Source organism: Rhea pennata, chromosome 6 (assembly GCF_028389875.1).
Source record: "Rhea pennata isolate bPtePen1 chromosome 6, bPtePen1.pri, whole genome shotgun sequence".
Taxonomy (NCBI): Eukaryota; Metazoa; Chordata; class Aves; order Rheiformes; family Rheidae; genus Rhea; species Rhea pennata.
In genome coordinates, this window is record NC_084668.1 from 34,765,591 (window position 1) to 34,785,556 (window position 19,966).

General features: G+C 37.2%; 1 protein-coding gene across 1 annotated transcript in view; it reads left to right on the forward strand.

The window, feature by feature from the left end:
- FAM117B (family with sequence similarity 117 member B) overlaps positions 1 to 14,208 on the forward strand; it is a 32,215-nt gene extending 18,007 nt beyond the window's left edge. Inside the window, exons 5-8 of the mRNA XM_062578938.1 lie at positions 4,867 to 5,010; positions 5,651 to 5,876; positions 6,802 to 6,922; positions 13,834 to 14,208. Coding sequence (XP_062434922.1) covers positions 4,867 to 5,010; positions 5,651 to 5,876; positions 6,802 to 6,922; positions 13,834 to 14,152 — 810 coding nt within the window. The 3' untranslated portion in view covers positions 14,153 to 14,208. The remainder of the gene's footprint in view (positions 1 to 4,866; positions 5,011 to 5,650; positions 5,877 to 6,801; positions 6,923 to 13,833) is intronic.
- The last annotated feature ends 5,758 nt before the right edge of the window (positions 14,209 to 19,966 follow it).

The window sequence follows — 19,966 nt, forward strand, 5'->3', positions numbered from 1 at the left end:
TAGAAAAGTGCACAATGGATAATTAGTGTTTGGACTTGTGAAACTGATCATAAAGTATTAGCTGAGGCAGCAGCTTTTCCAGCATTGTGTTATAGAACAAGCCATTGTTGTTTTTCATAGATTTTGTGCCAGCTGTCTCCTACCACTTGGAAGGGGGGTTGTGGGAGGCTTCAAAAAGAAGTAAGCAAAGGGTTAGATAATGGCATTTAGAGGCTGCTTTTTTGTGAAAAGTGTAACTGCAAGCTTCAAGTGTTCTTTCTAGGCTCTCACTGAATCTCACCAAAAGATTCGTCTGACCACTCAAAAGAAAGTATACTCTGAATGCAGCCAAAATACTAATACTGTAACTACATTAAGCCAGAGTAAAAGGCCAACAAAACAACGTAGGATGACTTCCACAGAAAGAAAGTAGTTCCTATAAAGGAACTACTACACTAGAATTTCTGGCAGCAGCTCAGTTCTTTCAGGGTTTGTGGGAAGGACTGTGTGAAGCTTTTCCGAAATTTCTTGAATTCTATCAAAATTTTTACAGTGGTTCTTACCACCTAAGCCTCCTACTGAGTGGTTTTGTTGTGCTTCTATGATTTTTAAACAAATAAACCCACAGAAATCTGTATGAAATAAACTTGTTAGCTATTCCTGTCCTGCCACTCAGAATGAGAAAATAGTCGCTGAACTTGAGTACTTACTGCTCTCTGTAAATTCTTTTTCAAAAGTATATATATATTTTTTTAATACCACTAGTGTTCCATCCTGCCTCTTTTTATAGGAAGAAACATTTTCTGAAAGGTATCTCCTCTCAGGTAATCAAAGGATGCTTCCAAGAGTGTTGGACTTTGAATTAATTCTATGGTCAAAGTCTGTAAACAGGAGTCTTGTCAGTGAGCTCTTCCTTTAGTCTCAGTGTTAATGTAGTGGAGAAGCTAGAAATGAGGCCAGAGCTGAGGACAAAAAAATAGATTAAGTTTTTAAAAATGCTTTTTCTTTAGTGCACTTGGCTGAGGTTTTGCTATTACTGGATGTTTTGAACCATCAAGCCCCTTCCTTTCAGTTTCTTGGGAAGCATTTTCCATAGTATCTTACTCATTGGTTGTTTCCAGTGAACCAGCCACTAGAGTTATTCAACCTCAAGGTGGTTTGATGTCAATATATAAGACATCAAAAGGCCTTGGATTCTGTTTAAAGCTCTGTTCCTTGTTGAAGATTTGGAGGAGCTTATGGCCTTTCCCTCTCCAAAATTCTTGTAAACAATTTAGATTTGTCACCTCCTGTGTTTCGTAACTCATGGCTTTATGCCATACCCATGTTTGAGAACTCTTTTAACTGTCCTGCACCAAAACTCCTCTCTCTGAAAATGTCATATGTGAGCACTGTAATTATTATCCTATGTTTGATGTCTTGCTGTTTTTGTGCATTCCTGCATCTGCTGATCAGTAGTCAAGGGCATCCTTAAAGCCTGTTCCTATATATCAGGGACTAGCTCCATGCAGACTTCAGTGAAGGCAGTATCTCTGTTTTGAAGGCTCTTGTTTTGAGGCTGTTTGTTCCACTCTGTAACAGTGTCTGCTTCTCCTCCTACTGTCAATACTCAGGGTTAGCAAGTCATCTTCAGTCGTGAACCAAATATTATATCCTTTTGGAAGTGAAGGATGCTATATTGGACCTTTATGAGCTCTACCTGAGCAAATCATGCTTTGCTATTTTGAGCTCTTCAAATGGTACTATGATTCTGGGAATTTCTGTGGCAGGCAAGCAGGGTTAAAAGATGGAGAATTCCCACATTCTGCTATCAAAAGCAGAAATTTTAGAGGCTCTAGGATACACCACTCTGCTTTATGTTTTTTAACAAGTTCAGTTTATCACAGGAATGTGTATTTGTAGTGACTGGGTGCGTAATCGATCTTTTAGTGCCTAAACTTGTGCTTATTGCACCCAAATTATGAAATAGATATGACCTCAGAATCACAGAATAGTTGGGGTTGGCAGGGACCTCTGAAGATCACCTGGTCCAACTCCCCTGCTCTAGCAGGGTCAGCTAGAGCAGGTTGTCCAGGACCATGTCCCATTGTTTTGAGCATCTCCAGGATGGAGACTTGACTACATCAGTGGGCAACCTGTTCCAGTGTTCAACCACTTTCACAGTGAAGAAATATTTTCTTATGTTGAGGTAGAATTTCCCATGTTTCAGTTCGTGTCTGTTGCCTGCCACGAGGCACCACTGAGAAGAGTCTGACTGCCTCCTCTTTATACCCATCAGATATTTAACCACATTGATAAGATTCCCCCTCTGAACCTTCTTCTGGATCACCTGCCTCGCCCTGCTGGCAACACTCTGCCTAATGTAGCCTGAGATGCCGCTGCTTTGCTGCAAAGGTGCATTGCTGGCCCATGGTCAACCTATTGTCCACCAGGACCCCCAGGTTCTTCTGTGCAGAGCTGCTTTCCAGCTGGTTGACCCCCAGCTTGTACTGTCTTGTTTGACCTTCTTTTGTGCAGAATTAGCAGGGTTGCTTTCTCAGCTTTGCAAGCTCTTCTCCACTGCTTTCTATTTTCTCTTTGAGCAAGACAAAGTCTTTTCCAAGTTTGGCCATTCTGAGAATGTTGTGTTTTTGTTGCTGTAAAAAATGAGTCACAAGCATTTCCTGAGCAGAAGCGTTTGCAGTCATTGGGCAAGTCTCTTTTTATGGCTCTTCTAATGTTTCAGTAAAGCAAAGATAGTATACTTAAGTATACTCCCATCTTGGAGATTTGTAGTTAAGTGTGAGAATAAGTCTATGTGAGGGTATATATCTGCGCATAGAATGCTGTTGTTTAAATTCATTGATCTAAAGTAGTTTTAAAAATTCGAGTGCAAAGTAGCCATGCTTTCATTTCTATCTATGCACAGTGTTGCTTAGAAAAATACAAAGTGTTGTGAAGACCAAGTGAGAATGTTACCTTCCCTCAACCAGTAGAGAAGATATTCTCAATTATATCATATTAGGCCATGATGCTAAACTAACAAGGGATTTTAATGTGACTTTTGTAGAAGTCATGCTGCTCTTTGAGTTAGAGTAAGTGTTTGCAGGAAGCCTTCCATCATCTTTGATAGTGCCCTGCATCACCAAGATCACCTTAGTCACCAAGACTGTGTTGAAATTTAGAGCAGAGAGTCTCCTAATGTATTGGGTAGCATGATTTTGAAAAGGAGAGAGTACCCTTTGGTACCAGAAAGGGTTTTTAAAAACTTCAGTAACATGTTTTTTTGATGTCTCTAGAGAAGGGATTTATTGTATACATACTTTAAAACATTTAATTATAAAATGTTAATCTTCATTCTGAATCAGTTGTGTATTAACACATGGCTCTGGGGTTCTGTTCTTTCTGTGGAAGTCTTCCTACGTTGTTTTGTTGGCCTTTTACTCTGGCTTAATGTTACGGTATTGGTATTTTGGCTGCATTCAGAGTATACTTTCTTTTGAGTGGTCAGACCAATCTTTTGGTGAGAGGCAGGTGTATCCAGCCTGTTCTGTGATGAAGTTAAATGAGCCAGAAAACTTTTCAGGGTCTTACGCTTTCAAGCCTTTGTAATTCCAGTGTTCTTCTGAAGAATCCAGAATCCTTTATGAATCTAGTCAGAAAGCTGGTAACCTAAGGTACAAATCACTGGTCCATGTGAAAGAGCTTAACAATGGCATAGCTGTATGTGGTGCATGGTGGAGAATGTGAGGAGAAAATCTATGTAGCTCCTGCAATGGTTACCTTAAAAACAAAGTGAAGTAATTATCAACAATAATGAATAGCCCTTTTCTGTGAAACCAGAGAAAAAGAGGACTCTGCTGGAGGATTTCACTGATATTTAGTGATAGATTGAGATAGGGCAACTGTGATTTCCAAAACTCTGATCTGCACAGAACTAGTTGTTTGGCCTTGCATTTGTACAAAATTGTATTTTCAAGGTGAGTACAGTCTCTTTTAACATTGCAAAGCACATTCAAATTTTGTGCTTTACTAGCTGAGCGTGCTTTCTTAAGTACTGAATTGCACAGAACTCAATTTTGTTGCTTTATAATATATATTTTTGCAACTGCTGATTCAGCATTTATGCTAGTAGAACAACTTCCAAATGAAGGTGTTTAACAATCCTTCTTGGTAACTGAGGTAGATATGTCCAGGAAAAGAGTTGACGTTAAAAAAAAAAAAAAAAATCTTGCAGTAATTTTTCATTTGTAGGACCCAGCACAATGTGCTAGATTTTTTTCCCCCTATTTTATCAATGTTATGAGAAATTTAGACATCTACTGTCTTTCTGAGTATTTTGCTGAACTAAGAGGAGGCCACTTTAATAGCTATTTCAGGTCTTTATTTCTAATATAGTGCAGTCTTACATTTATGGAATAATCTTTCCTTCTGCTTTTGTCATAGCCCTGTAGGTGACAGCAGACTGCCACTAAAACAGAATTATAATGAAGTTACAAACAGTAAATACAAAGGAGAGGGAAGCAAAATTGTGGTACAGCTCATTTCAAATTGAATGGGAATATATTTCTAAAGGCTGTGTGGCTAAAAGATTTGTTTTACTTAAATCTGTTGTTAAATTTTCACTTGCAAAGCAATGTAGGGTGGGAGGCAGACCATATCAAGGAAGGTTTAGAGAATAGATTTTTGAAAGCTTTTCCTGCTACAGATTAGATTTGAAAAAGTTTTTGAATGTCTTTGTCCTCATTTAAAGGTATTTGTTATTAAAGACATTTGTTACAGCTTCATGTAAATCCTTGATATTTAGGAATAAATGTGTTATGGTTAAACGTTGACCTTGAAGTAGAAATATTAACTATGTTTTGTAAGTAAATTTACGTTGCTTTCTCACTGTCTCGGGTTTTTCAGGCTCCCGTTCCAAAGAGTGCTCTTGTTCCTGTGATACCTATTACCAAATCAACAGGATCGCGATTCCGAAACAGCATAGAAGGACTGAATCAAGAGATTGAGATAATAATTAAAGAGACGGGAGACAAAGAAGAGCAGCTTCTTGTATGTATCTGCCAAACATGATCCATGATCACATTTGATTTTTTTTCTTTGAGATTTTAAGTCATAAGCTTTATTTTGCACAGTTTTTAAGTAAATTTTGTCTTGAATTAATTCTTTTCCCTAATAGAAGTTGTTTGAAGGTCTCTTGGAAAGCAAAAAGGGTAAAAGCTTGAAACTGAACCTTTTTCTTTGTGATTACTCCAATGTAGTTAGGTTCTCAATGAAATAAGAAAGCTCGATAAAACAGCAGAGGAAAAATAAAAAGATCTATTTTGAGAGTTTCCTTAGTAACTTTTTTTTTTCTTTTTTTCCTTTTTACCCATGCCGAAGAGGAGTTCACGTCCCTCCTCGGATGAAGCATAACTCTCCTATTTTTCATTTTATCTTCAGAGATTTTTAGAGAAAAAAATTAGTAATAGAAGAAAGTAACAGAAATCTTAAAAACCTGGTTTTAGTTCTTAGTTTCAAAACCTGACTGATTTTATCTTCTAGTGGAATCCTGTGTAATGAGCAAAATTTTCCACTTCGAACAGGTTTACGAAACAGAGAAAAAAAATCCTCAGCACTACTGGTTTAAAGAAATTGCTAACCAGATGAGAGCAGCCATCTGATACAATTTCATGCCTTTCATTTTTAACAGCCCCAAGATATTCCAGATGGGCACCGTGCCCCACCTCCATTGGTTCAGCGTAGCAGTAGTACTCGCAGCATTGATACCCAAACGCCTGGTGGAGCAGACCGAGGTAGTAATAACAGCAGCCGTTCCCAGTCAGTATCTCCAGCCTCATTTCTCACCATCTCCAATGAGGGCAGTGAGGAAAGTCCATGTTCTACAGATGATCTTCTTGCTGACTCCAGAGATAAAGGTATTGTATAACTTTAAGTTCATGATCATTTGCAGCACTGCAAAACTTCTAACTTACTGCTCTGTGAATGAACATGTAGTAAAAGAGTGGGTGTGTTTCTCATGTCCATGAATAAGTCATAGATTTTTTTGGGGGGAGTTCTTTGTAGGTGATCTTTTTCTTCTAAATTCCTCCAAGTATTGTGTGTGTGCACACACATGCATATCTAGTGTTCTGTAGTAGAAGTTGAATAGATCTGTAAGAGGAACATGCTTCCTAAATATCATTACTTTGTTTTTAAATTATATATTATTTAAATATCTTAAACAGGAAATGTGTGAAACAAGAATGTATAGTGGCAGGTGGAACAGCAAAGTCTAATTGTCCTGTTGGCTCTGTCAAGCATTTGTTATGATCTAGGCCAAAACAGATAACTTTCCACCTTCTAGCAGTTCTCTTTCTCTCATCTCCCACACCAAAGGTGGTGGGTTTGGGGTTTTTTGTGTTTTGGTTTTTGTTTGTTCTTAATCAGAAGCATTCTAAGCGATAATAAGACAATTACATAATTCATCAGAAACCTATTCTGTTTTTTAAGGAATATGGTTCCTGCCCATTTTTTTTTGGCTAGATGATGGGAGTAGAGGACCCTGGACCTCAGGCGTGCAGTTATAAACTGAGTATGTCAGGGAATGAATGGAGCTTGCAAAGGGAAATAAGAAAATGATGTAAGAAAAAATGGATGATATAAGAAAAAATGGAAAGGAGGGAAGGGATTGAGATAAGAAAGCATATTCACAAGGGAAGATTGGGAGGTGAATTAAAAAGATTTATTCGATTTTTATAATGCTGACAGTGATGTGAGTTTGGATTTTTGGAACATTTTTTAGATCGGTCTTGAATTTTATAGCGTGATGTATTTAAGTAATGAGAAACTCTGTTCCTGCAGAGAATGGGAATAATTCTCCCCTGCCAAAATACGCTACCTCACCGAAACCCAATAACAGCTACATGTTCAAACGTGAACCTCCAGAAGGCTGTGAAAAGGTGAAAGTCTTTGAGGAAAGCTTGTAAGTAGACCTTTACTACATAAGAAATAACATTTAACACTCCATTGACTTACTGATTTTTGAGTCAAATCAAAACAATTAGTCTAAGCACTAAAACAATACTAACAGTGCAGTCTCTGCTTTGTATGACTGTATACTGGTGTATATTTACTGTATTGCTGGAATTTTGTAGGAAAATCAAAATCTTGACAGACTGCAGTTTTTAAAGATTGTTTTACAAGCTGGTGGCTTAGCCTCCAGCTGGGTGCGCTTGTATAATCTTCTCCCTACTTAGTTTTAAAAATTAGTTTGAAAAAATTACTTACAAACATACAGGCTCTTTTCAAACTTGAGGATCAGTTTCTTTCCAATCAGTTTCTTGCGGCCAAACCAACATAATTTGAGAGGTCCATGGTCAAGTGTGTCTTACCTGGCAGATAATGGGAGGAAAAAACAAATAAGCTAGTACAAAGAGAGGTACTAAGCCGTTTTAATGCAGATACGTCACCTTGGGTACATCAGAGCTTGTTAGCTGTGACACCTTGCTGAACTTGAGCTGGCTCTTGCAGAACTAGACAGCTATTTTTACATCCTATCATCCAAAGCTCAGGGAAGTCTATGTCTTCTCAACCCCATTTATGATGAAGACTCGAATGTGGATGAAGGTACTTCAGTATTATGGAGTGTTTCCCCTAAGTCTCAACGCCACGTCCCAGGAAGCTGATCCCACTTTTACAGAAATCCCCACCTTTCCTGCTGGGCATCTGACCTTTCCTGTGTAATTTGATCATAAGTTAGAAACATGCCCATTTATCCTGCTTCTTTAGGTGGGTAGTACCTCTACAAAGTTCTTGATGGAGAAATGCTTTCTTTCTTCCTCCTCCTCCTTTTCCTAAACTTATAAAGTTTGTTGGGTGTTGGGCAACTATTATGGTATTTTCCCAGCTTCCAGGTCCCTACCAAGGCTGCCCCTTATGCAGTCGTCCCTGGACTCTGTGCCTCTGATATCCTACTCTGAGTTAGAGCTTAATTTGAGAACCTGCTACTTGTATTACTGTAGCCTTCAGCCTAGAGTCTGTCCCTTTCTCCTTTTCAAAAGCAACCGTGAACCTGGAAGTCTGCTCCACGGCCGGCTTGGAATTTGCTCACCCATGCAAGTGTTGGTTCAAGCTTTCTTGCAACATCATGCAGTCTGGAGCCCAGCAGACCAACCTGGGAGATGAACCTTTCCCTGCTGATTGGCCTGGCAGAACCCTTTTCCTCTCAGCTTGACCTTTGTGGATATCAGGAGTAAAATTTATAGAGGAGCTGGGCGGGTTAACTCCTAGTGCTCATTTTGTTATCAATTTGTTTGTAGAATACCCATTTTTTCTACAGACTCCAAATCTTAGTAGGAAAAGAAAGATCTTATGTGGAAGGGATATGAATGAATAAAATTCCAACCTTCAAGATGGTGGAACTGAGAAGCTATTGACCAGTCATCAGACATAACTATAGTCCTAAATCAAATATTCAATTGGTATCTAGATTAAAACCTTAAGTGAATACTTTATAAATTATGTGAACCTCTGACTTTCATGCTGAAGCTGGTCAGGACTGTGAATGCTGTGCGTTGTGAAAATCAAACTATATGATTTATAAAGCCATTTCAGAATGAGGTCAAAGTGAATAACACGTTCTCTGTCAAGGCTACTTTCTTTGTCTTGTAAGGTGCTAGTATGTTATGTGGCCATGGTGTCCCTATTCTAACCGCAAAATCTTCATTAAGAAGAATCAGATAATGCCTTGTTTTTTCATTTGCAAGGAACTGCATCACAACTGGGCTGAGTTACTATACGTGTTCTAAAAATGTTCCTAACTGCTGATTTGTCATTAGATTGTTATTTTTAGTTCAGATTTTTGCATGTCACTTATTCAAAATGAATGTTTTAAAAACAACTAATTTTTGCAAAGAAATTGATTAATTGGTTACAAATTGTGAATCCAAATGCATATTGGAGATTTAGTGGGTACTTTTGTTTAACCTCAAGTGGAGAAGATTCTAGTAAATGAGATTTCAATTTAGAGTTCTGAAAAGTGTCTGAGTGTCCTGAATAGTTGAAGCAGTATAAGATTTAAAGTACTATACAGGCATCTGCTCTGATGTGTAATGTGAAGTATGAGGAACAATGCAAGAAGCAGTGTACCAAGAAAATCACTGGGCTTCTGAAGGCCATCTTTGTGTCCTCACTAGAGATGAAAATCTAAACTTTGTTTCAGGAAACATGTAGCAACTTGATGAGTGCATTCTAAAGCATTAGTTCCACCCTGAAAATCAGCTCTACCCTAGTGGTTTTTAGGATTATCAATTTTCAAAAAGTATTTTCCTTGTTTGCAAGTTTAAAGATACTTTTAATTGCTTAAGCTCTGAATGTCAAACTTGTATTCTTTCCGGTTTGTGAGACACATCTGGTAATCTAGATTCTGAAGACCAAATTCTTCTCAGCTACATCTATGCTGTTGTGAGACCATTGGTGACACGTTTGAATTTGACTTTGCATATTTCATGCTTTGGTCCTTCTGAAAAAGCCATCTTTTGTCATTTTGGATTTTTTTTTTTTAATGGAGTTTTTATTCCTTGATGTCACTTAGACAAAAAGTTCAAAAATCTTAACCTATATTTAAAAAATTCATTTAAAGATACAAAGAATATAGTTCAGTTCTGTCCTATAGCTAAATTAACTCAGCAATGCCATCTAGTACTAGTTATAAAAAAAATCGTAGCTGCCTTCATGTATTTGCTGTCTCTGTGCTACTGATTTTGAGAGGTTTCTTTGTTTTTAAATCTCCTTTGGCTCTCCATATAAATGTGGAAAGGATTACGATAACTTGGGTTACCTGTTTCTCTTTTGGAGTGCATAAGCTGTATTGCCAATAGATTAGTTAGTCTTCACTTGTTTTAAGAATATGTTCTATTGTGATTCAAATTGCATTTGTATTTTTTTTCTTGGAAGTCTGTACTAGATAGTTATAGTGCTGTTCTGCCTATATTTAGTCATACAGCTGTGAAACAGGCTTCAATAGAAGATGTTACCTAGCTATGCCAATTCTTAGTTGCAGAATCCCAGAATAGCTGAGGTTGGCAGGGATTTCTGGAGATCACCTGGTATAGCTCCCCTCTTCTAGCAGGGTCAGCTAGAGCAGGTTGCCCAGGAACATGTCCTGTTGGATTTTGAGCGTCTCCAAGATGGAGACTCCACTACATTAGTGGGCAGCCTGTTCCAGTGTTCAACCTCCCTCACAGTGAAGAAATGTCTTTTGTGTTGAAGTGGAATTTTTTGTGTTTCAGTTCATGCCGACTGCCTCTCATCCTGCCACGGGGCACCACTGAGAAGAGTCTGATCGCTGCCTCTTTACAAAACCACATTGATAAGATCCCCCCTCTGAAACTTCTCGTATCCAGGCTAAGCAGTCCCAACTCTCTCAACCTCTTCCCTTATGAGAGATGCTGCAGTCCCTTCTTCCTCTTTGTGGCCCTTCACTGGACTCACTTCAATATGTCCATGTCTCTTGTACCAAAGAGCCCAGCTCTGCCTAATGCAGCCTGAGATGCTGTTGGCCTTCTTTGAGCATTGCTGGCCCATGGTCAGTCTGTTGTTCACTGGGACCCCCAGGTTGTTCTCTGCCAGGCTGCTCTCAAGACAGTCAGCCTCCAACATATGCTGGTGCATGGGATTATTCTACCCCGTGTGCATGATTTTGCACCTCCCTTTTTTGAACAGCATGAAGTTCCTGTCTGCCCACTGGAATTTCATGCTGAAGTCTTTCTCACATCTGGTACTTGTGTTGTGGTATTTATGTGGAATACATGAATGCCACTATTTAAAGATATTTAGTATAGCAACTAACAATTCCTACATAGAGTTGATCGTTCTCCTTGTCTTATTTCGCAGTTTTGCTTAGATTTTGATTTTCTGATAGGTCTCAGAGGTGAGTCATCTGTGCACTCTTTTTATGCCCTTTGTGAAGATGCACGAGAGCCACAGCTGCTCAAAAACTCCAATTCTGTAGTGCAAAGAGGTATGGAAAGAAATGAATGAAAGGTGTTGGAATATATGCAACTATGTCCAAAACCACTGGTTATCTTAAGACAGATAACACCCTTTACCTAGCAGACTGCCCTTGACTTTGTTGTCAGTTGTTTTTTCAGTTAAAGCCATACTTCAAGTCCATGAGTATAAAAAAAAATCTGTTAGTGAGAGTGTGCTTTAAAATGAAGAATGTCTTCTATCATAAAAATGGTCTGAAATAAGTATGTAAAAAGTCATGTACCTTGAAAGATTTGTTCTATAAATTGCTTAAAAAAAGGTTTATAGAATTTCCAGCTGTCTCTAAATACATGTAGTTAGTCAAAAACGATGGCTTAAAAATTTAAATGTTCTAAGTTTAAATTGTTTGCATAAGACTATGAAGCTTTAAAAAGATGGAATAGAAAATTCATCTCAGTTTCTTGGATGATCAGCTTCTCTTCTAAAAATCTTCTGTAAATCCATGTATTTAATGAAAAACCCTAATATATCCACTCATGAAAATAAATGCATTTGGGACATAGTTAATATAGAGCTATATCATACTTGGCCATAGAAAGTAGCCATTGTTTGATGACAGAGTCTGAAATTCACCTAGCTTTTTATAGCTGTACAGTGCTAGATGAAAAAAGGGGGACTGAAGTGCTGAAAAACAGGTTTGGGCTGCCAAGCCAGTGGGAATCATGCAGTCTAAGGACTTTATAACCATTCTGAGCTATTCTAGAAAACTCCTGAGGCATGCTGGCCTTTGTGGTTTCCTCTGTATTATGCCTTCTGCAGCATGGTTTATTGTGAGATTTTACCTATTTTTGCATTTTTTCAAAGCTCTAGTTTTTGAACAATTGTGTGAACGCAGCTCACTAGCAGAGACAAAAGAGGCATGATTTTCTCACATAATGCTTTGCCAAAACTTAATTTTTCCTGTGCTTCTGCATACATGTGCATAGACAAGTCTGTTGATAAAACTTCGAAGAAGTAACATTTGCTGCCCTTCATAATCAGTGTTTTATACCTTACCCTGGTCATAGTCTAATAAGCCTGAGCACAAGGTGTTTTTGCTACTGTTTTCTATTCCTTCTCTTTTCCCCTGTAGTAATCTCCTCTATCCTACAAGTTAGATTCTTTCTTAGCATATATTTCCCTTCTAGAAGGGGAAAAAGATAAAACTACAAAGGAGAGGTACCAGGATTGGAAACAGTGGAAATGACAATGAGTGGAACTGTAGAAGAGATGCTTTCTTTGCATGTTCATCACTCCAGTTTTTATGTAATTTGTCTTCTAATTAGATTTGTGACTCCTCAGATATTACAGACTTGATTGTGAAGTAATACTGTTCTGGGTAAGCATCTGGAAATGAGGTTCCTTATGAAGGATGTGGCTTTGTTCTTGCCTATTCTCTCTATGTGAGAATCTTGTCTCTTACAAGCCAAGTATAAACTGTTGCTGCTGCTTACACATAAGGAATCAGCACAACCTAAAGCGAACAAGAATTGCATTCAATATTGGTTTCACATGTACAGAATTTTTAGTCTTAGTTTGTGGGATGTATTTTACTTCTATTTAATCCATGCTTTTCAGCGGAGAGGTTGATTTGGACTAAAATGAACTACTGCTGGTTAGTGAAATTCAAATTTGGGGGCAAAATGAAAGAAAATCTCAAACTTCGTTTAACATATATCTGTTTGAAGTTTACAGGATTTTCATTTGGAAAAATAATTTATAAATAGGATTGAATTTTTGGGGCACTTGGAGAGAAAACTAACATGAAAATTCACTGTATTTCTTGTACAGAATTACTTTTCAGAATAGCGTATCTTCTAAAAGAGTAGACAAAGATTGCTTGCTGGGCCTGGCAGAATGAATACAAAGAAGGATATGGCTGTTTTATGTGGAAGAGAAAGTGCTTGAGGAGATATAAGCTAAAGCAAAATGTTGGTACAAGAACAAATGAGTATAAATTTCTAATGATTATTTTCAAGCAGGGAAGAGTGATTTTGGAACAGATTTCTATAGAGTTTGGTTTTAAAGTAGAGTTTGAACTAGTTTAGTAGATTTATATTAGAAGGTTATGAATGGTCACAAAAGCCATTCCTCTGCTAACCAGAATTTCCTTTCCAGTTCTAAGTCTTTTTATAAAAATGTCTTACTGTAGCTTTGAGCTGGTGGAATTATATGCTAAAATGACTAACCTACAAGTGTAGATCAAATGCTTAGATACTGACTTCATTTTTAGGTTATGCGTACTTGGTCACAAACACTTCTGTAGGCATACTGTATTTTATTCTTTGCATGGATTTTTAAAGTGGACTCATATTCTACAGAGATTAAAGCTGCAAGCAGATGAACATGCAAAGGAGGCAGAAGTCTTGAAGATGGGATTCGATATGGTCATGAATAACACTGAGATCTGCAATATTAGGAACAGTGCTATGCTAGCTTTCTTTCACAAGATTTACTGTATAAAGTTTGTGCATAGGGAGTGGAATTTGGTTTGTAAAAATTTCTGGAGAATGTGAATTGAGAATACTGTCTCCTATGTTGGACATGCAAAATCATAGTCTGGATTTGTGATCTGCAACACTAAGATAACATTTCCCTTGGTTTTGAAGACTAAGCCTGCCCTAGGAACATGCTGTTCACCTTGCAGTAAATGTAAACAAACACTTTAAGCCATCCTGAGTTTGCTGTGAAGCAGGAATGTCACAAAGGCAGCACTGAGTCCCTGAAATATTTCATGTGTAAACCTAAGTACCATGTCTATGATGATGTGTTCAGCAATGCATAGCTGTCACTGACAGAATTTGATTGTTCAATATTGGTTTAAAAGTGTTCTGTTTAAAACTGTTCCATGTATTTTCTTTTTAGGCCAAAGCCATTGCATGAAATTCCAGCCTTCTACTGCCCTGACAAGAACAAAGTGAATTTCATTCCTAAAAGTGGCTCTGCTTTTTGTCTTGTCAGCATCCTCAAGCCACTTCTTCCCACACAGGATCTTACACTCAAGGGTACTACTCACAGCCTGACTGTCTCATCTGGCATGACACCTGGTTTGTTACAGCCCATTTCTGTGGCTTCCCTATCTGCAAATACAGATCAAGACAGGATCTCTCGTGGAACAAGTACAGTAATACCACAGACCCCTTTACTCCAGCAATCAGGACATACTGAGGAAGCTGAAGGATAGATTTAGATTGTCTTGACATTCTTCTGGGAAACTTCTGGGAAAATTTTGGAACCAGTAGACTGGACCTTCCTGATCACACTATTTGCATTTTAACAGTTTATGGCGCTATCATAATCAAACTGCTTGGTACAAAAGACAATTTGGTAATACATTGAGAAGTTCAGGATGATGCAGCAGCAGATGTTCTGTTGCACTGTCTGAAGACTCCAGTTCTGTTTTCTTGCCTGCTTTTTTAAACACTGGTGAAAATGAAGACTGTTGTAATCCATTGCTACTTAAAGGACCAGTTCTTGTGATACAGTGTTTCCTTTTCCATTAAAAAAAAATCTCCAGACCAACCAGCTGACCCCATTTACCATTGTGATCTGCCAAGGGAGGGGCAATCAAATGGTTTTGCAAGATGTCTTTTGTATAAAAATTTATTTTATAAAAAAACAAAAAACAAAAAACAAAATTGCTTTTTCTGGTGCATAGCAAAGTGTTCAGAAGATATTTCCTGAACACAATCCCCCCACACACCTTTTTTGGTTTTGGTGAGGAGAGTTCTTTTTCTTGGCTGTTTTCCAGCTGCTGGGACCAAAGGATTGCTGAAATATTTCAGCAGTTTCAAGTTAATGTGACCTTGCTGAACAGCCTCAGCCCTAAATAAAGTAAGATGAATTAATGTGTTTGAAAATTTGAAAACAAGAGTATCCAAAAAACAGTGTTAAAATATAGTGTGCGGTTTTTTTTTTTCAATATTTGAAGTTTATGCTTTGGGTAAGTCACATTCTGAAAACTCCTTCCTTCACAGAATTCTCATCTGTGTACGTTTATTGCCTGGAAGGTTGCATTTTAAAGCACGTGTCCCAGTAGTGTTGCATTTGTCCATAGGATTTTTGTGTAGGAGTGGAAAAATAATTATCTTCTTATCTTCTTATCCCCTTTTTTCCAGAAAATCTGCTACTTGCCTCTTACAGGATTTCTTGGCTACTTACAACATTAGTCATCTTGAATCATTAACCACTCTTGGCACAAATTTGCGCTATCATGACTCATCACTGTATTATAGCCCCCTAGCCACATAATATTGAAATATCTGAGCATGATTTCTTCCCTTTTGCCATAGTGATCTTTTGTGGGTCTGTTGAGGGTGATAGTCTGTAGGGTATGGTATCTATTGTACAGCAGTTTACAGCAGAGGATACATTCTCCCTTTTGACTAGCAACCTAGGCTGATGTGTAAAGCAGAGGTTTTTTTGACACTTAGTCATGATATGCAGCAGTTTATGATTCTTTAGCAACTATAATAAATGAAAATGGGGTAGGTGGGCATTTCAAACTGATGCTATTCTGGAACTTCAGTAAGGCTTCTTCTGTGTTACTGAAGTTCATTACTTGGATTTGAGTAAAATGATATGTATATGCAAACAACTGCAGTTGCTTGAATACCAGTGTAACTTTAGTTTACAAAATGAATTGGCCTTGCAGCCTCTTACAGAGTAGATTCAGTAATTTCGAAGTAAGTGCTGTAGTAGACGGTCTCTGGGTCTGAATATTGGTCAGCTGCATATGAGCAGTTCTCACTAACTTGTATATAGCTTCCATCGATCAGCTACATGCTCAGGTCTTCTCATAATTACATCTGTTTAAATATTATACTACAAGTATAACAACTGTGTTCAGTGCTTAATATGCTAAATTTGGTTGCACACATTTCACTTGGAGAAAAGATACCTGCATACCTTTGCAGGTAACAGTCACAGTTTTGATACACACTTACTGTTCCTGTAAATGCCACACGAATAACTGTCAAATAGCAATAAATTTTACAGAGCAAGTAAGTGTGAGTCATACTGGCCTACATAAATCATACATTCATGATATAACAAGCCCTTTCTTAAAACATCATGCAAAAGTTCAGCAAATGAAAAATATACCACTGAGTATTAAAATATTAGACCTGTAAAATTAGGAAATGAGCAGAATTTGGTTTGCCATCTTGTTCTTCCCATCAAAATAGTTAGGACTATACAGATGAGTTTAAAGAACTTTGTTTTGAAGTGACAGCTCTGATTTTCACTAAGAAATTGGGAGGAGGAGATCAAATAAGTGATTTGGTGCTTCAATTTTCTGTAATATTATCAATTGATAATTTTTTGTAGTATTTGTGGATGTTGGTAAGTTTCTTCTGAAAATTGTGAAATTTGAAGTCTAAAATTTATTACTTTAGATAGCTTTGTAAAAACCTGGTATGACCGGCTTCATGGGAGATGGGATTATTGAGATAAAGGAATTGCTTGCAAGTCTGTTGTTTATTCCATAGTAGTAGCATATGGAGAGATCCATCAATGCCAAATAGCATAGTGCTTTATCAGGGGATCTTAACTAAATGGTTAAGAATTGAAGGGCTAAAGTTAACAAATAGCCTTCATTACAGCCTTGAGACCTAACTGACTTCACCAAAATTGCATTCTGATGTTTATTTTCATCACTGAGTGACTCTCCCAAATAGCAATGGACTTTCTTATCTTAGAAGTTTCTTTTGCGCCTGTTATTGTAGTACTTGAGCAACTCTTAGTTTACACTGTATATTATCAGAAAATGTACTGTATAAATTAATGAGCTGCTCTGATAAAAACCAAATGTAAATGTGAGGTGTTTGCTTTTTATAAAAACAAGCTGGATTCAGGACATTTTTTTTTTTTTTTTTTAAACATGCAAGACAACTCCACTCATTGCAGTGGCAGCTGTACTTTACTATGAATCCATGAGAAAGACTCATAATCAAGAAAATAAGACAACTCTTGTTCCAAGACCAACTTTTACATATGTGCACAAAAAAATTAGCCTTAAACATCCTATATACTGTCTTGTGCCATAGCAGGGCTGTTAGATAAAGTAAATAAATCAATTGGATAAATCAATTTCAAAATAGAATTGAGTGCCTGGAACTTTTAAAAACTGTGTTATATTTGGAGTGAGATGTTTAGTTTTGGGAGGTTTTACCCATACACTCATGGTTTTACCAAAAGAGTTCAAATTCATTTGGCATAGTTCCTTGGTTGCCTATTTCATAGCTTGAAAAAAAAGTAAAGGTCTGTTTTTATGCACAACTTGACACACTTGGTACTCTATTTTCCTGACGTTGCACACTTCTAGCAACACTTAAAAGCCAGAGTATTCAGTAACATTGGCAGTTGATTTCTGAGATGTACTAAATTGTGTTCTCCTACTTGTAAATTCTACCTGAGTCGCAAGATAGAAGGTCACTGTTATAATAAAAGACCTGTGCTGGCAGCTATGACTATTGGAATCCTTGTTTTAAGAATTCAAGGCACAAGGCAAGAGGAATTCTTTGTTAAAGTTTAACTTGCTTCTGCTGTTCTTTCCTCACAGGACTGGTGCCATAATCGTGTAGCAACAAATTTAAGTACTGAGGCAGTAAAAGCTAATGCTCAAGTACAGATTCCTTGGAAGGAAATTCTTGGTTGTATGTGCATATGCCCTATGCGAAAGAAGGGAGAGAAAATGAAATATTGAGTACTGTAGAAGTAAGTGATTTCTGTGTTTGATTTATGTAAAGCAATAGCAGCTCTTAAAAAGTATCTTTACTCTCAGGGCTACTTTCTGGTTTGTTATAAAATACAGTGTACTGGAATTCAGAATTTTGAAATTGTTGAAAAACACTGTAAGCTGAGTCTTTTGGGGAGAAAAAAAAAGCTTTTAAGAATAGGAATTTACAACATTTTATTGCTGTAATATCTGGAAATACTTTATTCTTAACATTATATACCTGTTAGCAAATACATTTAAAAATTCATAGTTCTATATATAAAACATTGTTTCTGATCTTGATATTCAGAGAGTTAAAAGTTGCTGTTTAAAGACAGCTTTTAAAGCAAAGGATGTAATGAAAAAAGTTTGGTAACAGGAGGAAAAACTGAACAAGTATGGAAAGTCAAATCCATTAACCTTTCTTCTGCCTCAGGACTAACTTGTTGCTTATTGAATTTGAGTAGTACAGCAGTAATTCCTCACTGAACTACTGTCTGTTTTCTCTGAAAAGCTCAGTGATAACCTCACAGTAACTCGATGCCAGTGATGTCCAAAAGGCTTCCCTCTTATCATTAATGTTTCTTTGCTGAATGTCTGACAGTTTCGCTGTGAAACTCTGAAAGATGATGAAGGAGAAGTCAGTTTTCAACAGCACTGCACAGAAGGACACCAGTGACTTGCAGTTACAAAGATCAGTGCTGTTTGGTGACTTCGTAGGTATTTTTATTTCCATTTGTCAAATTACCTACACTTGCATACCGTCTGTGTAGGTCTGCTTTTGTCTTTCTGGTTTGAGGCAGGGCTGGTATTTATAAGAATTTTTTGTATGGATAGACTTTCAGACCTGTTCTCATGCAGAACTGATGCACACTTTTATAAGCACATACAAAGCAAAAATGACATGTTATTTCCACTAGTTCTCTTGAAATTAGTATAGCCTGCAAAAAAGGCCCTTACTTAAGAATGGCAGGACTGTACTTTCTCCTTATAGCCTTCATCAAAAGTTGTAGCCTAAAGATGTTGTAGTGGCTTATACCCAAAGTGGATTGGTGTGTATTAAAACTGAAATGTTAGTTCTTAGAAAAAGTAGTAGAAGGTTCAACTGTCCTAACCTAGATGAATGAAAAGAGCTGTGGAACATTTGGTTTCACTGTGGTCAAACAGTTCTTAGGAAATTCTTTTTCTAATGCAGGCAAACAAAATGACCACTTACTGCCAAATGTACCTGTATATTTTCTTGACATTGACTTAGAGAGTGTTCAGCCCCTCTGGAAGTCAGTTCGCTCTTAGCCTTTTTTTTTTTTTTCTTTTTGTACACAGATTGACCTAGATGCATTGTTTTGAAAATGTTATTTTGTATGTAGAGTTGAGTGTTGGGGGGAGAATATTAACTATAAAGAGGTATTTCATGAAATACCAATCCTGTATCTCAACTGAATTGCAACAATCTCTTTCCAAATGCTCGTGGAATTTTATTACTGCTTTCTTGATCTCGTTGCACATCATCTGTAATCACTTAAATATGGTCTTTGCTCATCTGTTCTTCATTGGGTTTTATATTTGGCAACAGAGGCTTCTGTAGTATGTAGACATGTTTATCTGAATTGCAGAAAAGTACTTGGGCTGGTAACACTGGAAGTTATATTTCATATAAAGATATATTTTGAAACACTTTGGAAAATTTGGTAAGTTAAAAAAATGAAAAACTTTTCTAGACACCTCAGCCATCCTAATTGTCAGTATGTTCGTTGTTAAAGAAGAATATTGCTTGACTTTATTCTGGTTTACTTTTCATTTATTAAAATGTGCAATTTTTGAGTTTGGCAGTCGGGGCTGTCCAAAACTGCCATTAGATTTGCCTTTGTATGAAATTGGCTGGTGTATTTTCCTCTGTTACACTGTGATAACTTGTGAAGATGTTCTTGTGTATGTTGTACTGATAGGTTACTTGTTGCATGTAAGGCTATTTTTTGTAAGCAAGAGGAATTCCGGGGATGTTCTGCGGAAAGGGTATATTCTGAGATGATGTACACTGGTGTAAAACTGGAGCAGCTCAACTAATTTCAATGGAATTCTTGATTTACACTAGTCTCCTTGCTATGTGTAGTTATGCCAGTACTACTTTGCACAATGTTACCTTAAATCTTGAGTTCTGACTTGTGAACTGTTTCCACTGAAAACATTGAAAATTTTAAAATTTGCAATGGTAGAATGTTTGGGGGGGTGGTTGATTTTTTTGTTGTTATTGTTGTCTTTTTTTCCCTCTTTTTTGTTTAA